Source organism: Mytilus edulis, chromosome 11 (genome assembly GCF_963676685.1).
Source record: "Mytilus edulis chromosome 11, xbMytEdul2.2, whole genome shotgun sequence".
Classification (NCBI taxonomy): domain Eukaryota; kingdom Metazoa; phylum Mollusca; class Bivalvia; order Mytilida; family Mytilidae; genus Mytilus; species Mytilus edulis.
The window spans coordinates 48,983,187-48,989,186 of NC_092354.1; the positions used below are offsets into that span (position 1 = coordinate 48,983,187).

The window sequence follows — 6,000 nt, forward strand, 5'->3', positions numbered from 1 at the left end:
TTAGTACTTTGAAGTTGGTCAAAAGTTTTCATAGATTTTACTTCTATTGAAAAAATTACTACTGGAATATCATTATAGATATTTGTACAACCGGACGTCATAGTATACTACAAGTGTTATATAAAAGGTCAATCACAGGGGCTTGTTACAATTGCCGGGTTTACTATCCATACGGGGTTCGTATGGATAGTAAACCCGGCAATTGTAACAAGCCCCTGTGGGTCAATAACGTCTTTTTATAATAATCTTAAAATCTTTATTTATTATATAAAATATCTACAAATATCTTCTGACAAGTCTGAGTTTGGTTGCTGTGACAAGTTTAATTAATTCCTTTAATCCAAGACAGATTAACGTCCAGTCAAAAATATTAGAGACATGTTTAGTTTTATCGAATGTTTTTAAACGTTTAAACATTTTTTATCGGTCAGTGATACACATTTTAAAATATTGATTTCACGAGAACCTGATAGTTATTGCGACATTTTGAAAACTTGATATTGTTTATATGATATAACACGAAATCTCGATAAATCACTTAAATAAGTAAGTAACGCTAAAAGTAAACAGTTATAACAAACTAAGCGAACCGTAAAAAAATTGCCTGATTTTGTCAATTTTTCATTTGATTGTTTGTTTGTTCCGGGGGGGGGGGGGGGGGGGCGGGAGGGGGGGGGGGTTATAAAATTGATTCCAAAGTAAAAATGAATATCAATATATATATAGAGCACTCTCTTGCTTATTATACCTGTCAATCTTTACAACTCATCTAAAATAAAAATCATCATCATTAGTATGTTAGTTGAGTATTTTTTGCAAATCAAGACTTAACCTTGAACTACGGTCTGAACTTTTACTGGCCTTGTATCAAACTGAAATTGATATATAACAAACATTTCAACACGGTATAATTGATTCATGAGAGCAAATTGTGCTGTATACAGTATAAGCTGTCATGGAGGGGTAAATTTATGAAATATGCGTTGAATTTGAAAGCAACCATCAGAACCAATTAAATACTAGCATGTCATTAGGGAGCTACCATTTGATTTTTAGGTGGGGGGGGGGGGGGGGGGGGAGGTGGCTAGGATGAAATTTGAAAAAAAGAGGCAAGACAGAAATTTTGAGTAAAAAAAAAAGGCAGGATGAGACACTTGCAAAAAAAAAAGTCATATGTATATATCTAGTAAATAAATGAATAAAAAAAAACCATAAAAAAACAACACATAACCTAAGACATGTAAGATAAAATTTTAAATTCTTTAAGTCCATTATGAAATAAACACAATTTCTAGGAAAACACGAACCAAAGCTTTAATGACGGACTTACAGCTTAATCGTGTTATGATGTTTTCTGTGCATACTAGTCAAGTTGGCTTGCTTTTTTTATAAGGTGAAACACGAATTCTTTAAAAGCAATTGCAAATATAAACAAACCGAAAAAATGTTGTTACAAAGAGTACAGTAAATATGAATTATGGTCAATCTAGCAAACAACTGATGTTATACTGGTTCTCTATCTTGCAGCATAAGATTATCGGAGCTACTCTTGTTATCATATAAAAGACAGGAACTTGTCTACGCAGTACTATATGCCATATGCTGTAAAATGTAATTTTTCACAAATTTATTAATTTTTCTCTTTTTCGTTTCAGAATAAATCCACTTTAAACGACAACGATGTATTTTCTACATAGAAGGATGATTTATTCAGCTGTCCTCGTGTTATTATTTTGTGATTATAGTCAACAATCTAGTGTAGTTTCAACAAACCAACCATGTGTTGTTAAAGGACAATTTACCACCCACTTACAATGGTATGGCTACTTACTTCAGAAAACTTTACATAAGGAAGCTAAAATAGAATACCAAATCACGTATCCCGAACGAGAGTGCTGCGTGAATATGATGATTTACTATGACGACCAAATAAAAGAATTAAAAGAAACAATGAATTGCCAGCAGAGAAATGCTATTCTCCCGGTAAAAAACAATCAGGTTATATCACTATCCACGCAGAATCAAACAAAAGGATGTGAAAGATATCGTCCGTCGGCATCTGCCGAACCGCTCATCGTGTGTACTGGAGAGCGCACGCTTCGTTCGAGTGGGCCTCGAACATGGTATATCGCAATTAGCCGCTGCAACAGTGATTCCTCTAAACCTTTAGATATGAGCTTTTATTTTAATGTTTCGAACTATTTTGGTGTATGCGAGGTTGACCCATTGTCAAATACGTTTATTCCAGTTCGCGTCGAATCGGGAACTGATGTGAATGTTATTGTTGCCCTTGGAGTTATTTGTGGAATTTCTACTATCGTTGCCATTGTGTTTGGAGTTCTGTTCTTTTTTGGTCGTCGCAGGAGAAAAGGTAAAAAGAAGGCCGGTTCGGTAACTTCCAGTCAGGCCACCATGACGCAGGATATATTTTACGTAAATCCGTCATTGTCAGAACGAGACCAGTCAGATTCACAATACAGTCATAGCCAATCCAGTGGTTCGGAAAATTATTACGAAGTAATTCCCGATAGAAGAAGCTATGAAAGCATTAATACACAGCTTGCACTTCACGGTCAAAGCTTAAGGGGAATACATATTTCGCATGGTCGGGACAACAGACCCAATATACCACCATATATTCTAGAGGATTATCCACCTCCACCATATCAACCTCAACCCCTTCAAAATGGAGTTCACCATCGTCAGTCTAGTGCGGGTGCTGTGTTACAACCAGGACAAAACCCCGCTAATGCAGCCGCAGGAAGTACTCCACTTCTAAATGGCCACATGATTGCAAATGGACGTCCTGTGCATATGAGTCCAGGATTACACTACAATAGTTCAAATGTAGTGGGACACAATAGATCTGAACAAACGCTTCAAAAGCAAGTTCCTATCGGGAACCAGTCACTGCGTCTTTATTCTCAACAAAGAGCTGAACAAAATCAGGGACAAATTAGACCGCAGTCAAGTCAGGGTAATCAGACACTTCCTGCCGGAAATGTGAATCAAAATGTGCGCGCTCAGCATCAAATGGGTGACAATAGTCAGCAGACTAATCCGTCATTTAGTCAAGCTAATGGTAGTGCAAGTAATCCAAACTTTGTTCGTCAACAAATTCCCAATGGCGGACCAAAAATCTCAAATGGAGTTCCGAATGGACAAAATATTCAACTCCAAACATATGGTCAAAATCAAAACCAACAGACTCAGTCCATTCCTACGTCGAATGGTCGACAAAACATTCCCAATGGAAATGTCGCCAAGTTATTACACGATGCCTATCGAATTCAGCAGTTTGAAACAACAGCTTGATTTTTATGAAACTGATGCATCTAGTGCTTACAACAGTATTTATATCGAAATTGTTCCCTACAGACAATATATGTTAAATTAAGATTTAGATAAATTTGTGTAGGGCCACACCAATTTGATTCCTTGTTCGACGGACCCGCCCGCACATGTTTTTTTCAAAACAGATTTTTTTTATTTTTTTTATATTCCCGCTTCCCGCATCCGGAAATGTTATCATGTCCATTTCCCGCACCGTGTTTTTGTATATATTATAAAAAGATCTCAACATTTGTTTTTAAAATCACAGTCTAACCTTTGTATAACGATTTTAAACATATAAGCACCCCTCTACACTGTGTAAATATCTGTGAGAATATTTGTTTCAGCATGAAACCAATGTATCCCAAGTGGGAGTGGTCCGATATAAATACATTGGTTTCTTTCCCCCCTGTCTTATATTCCCTATCAAAAAAATTTCGTTGTTAAAATAAAGTACAAAGAACTTCAGAACTAAGGATTTCCTTTCAAATGCAATTATATTGTATGCTGACGGCAATTCACGCTGCAGGTTTGTGCACCTGTCCTGATGGATTCAGGGGCCTGTTGTTCATCAGTTATCGTTTGTTGATGTGGTTCATTAGTATTTTCCCGTTGGGAAATATAAATTAGATCGTTGGTTTTCCTGTTCGAATTGTGTACACTAATAATTTTGGGGTCCCTTATAGCTTGCTGTTTGGTCTGGATCAAAGCCCTGTGTAAAAGGCCGTACTTTGACCTATTTTTGTTATTATCAGGTTGGGAACAACCCTCCCTCAGACAAGGGGTCATTTTATAGTTGTAGAAAAGAAAATTGAAAAACTACGAATTTTTCACTCAAAAAGAGGAGAAACACATTATATTTTAAATAACTTCTCTAAATTGGGGTCCACTTTATTTTGATTGATATTAAACTGTTTAAAGTAAATGTGTTAACATGGCTAAAGTCCAGGAATATTATATTACAAAGTTCTTGGACATGTTTTGACCATTTAATACCATATAAATATTATAGTTCTTTGGGAAAATATAAGCCCTTTTGTACTAAAAAGTGTTATACAAAAAAATAAATATTATAACTTATATTGACCCCTCATAAAAGGGATATTTATAACATTAAGGGATTGTTCTGAACCTGATTATGACTTGGACGGAGAATTGTCTTATTGTCAGTCACACATACATATACCAGATTTAATTACTCAATTATTTCTTGTTGAACAGGGAAAAAATAATCCATAAATTAAAGAAATGTCAAAATACAAGTGTAAATCAAGTTTTAATATAGTCAAAACCTACTATTTTATGTTTACAAAAAAAAAATATAATCGCTCGCCTTTACTTTTTAAGCTTCGCCTCAAAAATTTGCAAATTAAATATTTTTTTATTAAAATTTTCAAATCGCTCGCTCGCCCCAATTTTTGGAGTCCAAAAATCCGTAGAACAAGAAATTAAATTGGTGTGGCCTAGGTGTAATTTTAAAGTTTAGGAAAATTTATTTCTACCCTCGCATTTCAAAATTAATTTTAGGAAACTACAATTATATTATAATTTGTTAAAGTATTTATGTCATACATGTATATGAGAATGACCGTGTAATAAGTTTTTAAGTTAGAAAAGACATGATAGAAGGGTTTGATTGTCTGAGAACTGAAAGGATTTCAAAAAAAGATTCTTTAAAATCACAGAAAAGATACACAAAAATGACCAGTCTTTTGACCTACTTTAAATGCATTATCTGCGTATTTTATATAGACTATTACTATATATATACTACATAAAAGTTTACAGGGATGCAAATCGATTTTCTATTAACAGAATACATGTAGGTCGAAACGTTATTAAGCATTAAATGAATTATTAGTCATTTCAGAGTTGTACTGTTTTCGTCATAATGCAACATAACACATATGATAATACATCTCTGTTCATATCTGTATAGCTGTCTTCATTTACATTTGTTTCGTGAGTAGACCATATGGTGTAGTACTGTTTGTGCTACAGCCACTTTCATCACGTGACACTCAGTTATTTGAATGGTTTGAATGAGAATGATAATTTGTAAGAATGATAATTTGTGAAAATGATTATTTGAGAATAATAATTTGTTTTCCTATTTTTTATCATGTTAATACGAGTAAAATGAGAATGACCTTCAGTTTTAAATTTTTAAAATTGTTATACTAAGAAAAATGAGGAATTATATGTCGAGTAGATTGAGATTGGCTGTAATTTTTCATATTTTTGTTATGTGAGTAGATTAAGGAAGATAGTCTGTTTTCATATTTTGTTACATGTATGTGAGTATGTTATTATATATTCATTAAATTTGTCATACATCTTAAGAGTTTGTTTTGGAATTTATTTTGACGCATGCGCCACGAGATAGTATTTTGTATATACACGATACACGTATATCATGTATACATATGGGAATAAAACAACTGAAAAAAACACACACATATATATTTATACATACAATTGCATATATAAGAGCGAAAATTTTCCTAACATCTAGAATATGTTTTGTTATGAATTTCGAGTATTCAAATTCTGATAGCTAAGAAATATGCATGAAATGTTAAATTATTTACTGCAACTATACTTTTGTCATGTTTCAGAGAAAAAACCGCTTAAGTTACAGGAGCATCAGACTACAATATATAAGTT

The 6,000-nt window shown here is 33.6% G+C and overlaps 1 protein-coding gene across 6 annotated transcripts in view; it reads left to right on the plus strand.

The window, feature by feature from the left end:
- LOC139494719 (uncharacterized) overlaps nucleotides 1-5,675 on the plus strand; it is a 46,167-nt gene extending 40,492 nt beyond the window's left edge. For all 6 annotated transcript variants that reach the window (XM_071282920.1, XM_071282918.1, XM_071282917.1 and 3 more), the window contains 2 exons: nucleotides 1,656-3,419; nucleotides 4,801-5,675. In XM_071282920.1, coding sequence (XP_071139021.1) covers nucleotides 1,681-3,315 — 1,635 coding nt within the window. In that variant the 5' untranslated portion in view covers nucleotides 1,656-1,680 and the 3' untranslated portion in view covers nucleotides 3,316-3,419; nucleotides 4,801-5,675. The remainder of the gene's footprint in view (nucleotides 1-1,655; nucleotides 3,420-4,800) is intronic.
- Nucleotides 5,676-6,000: the final 325 nt, after the last annotated feature.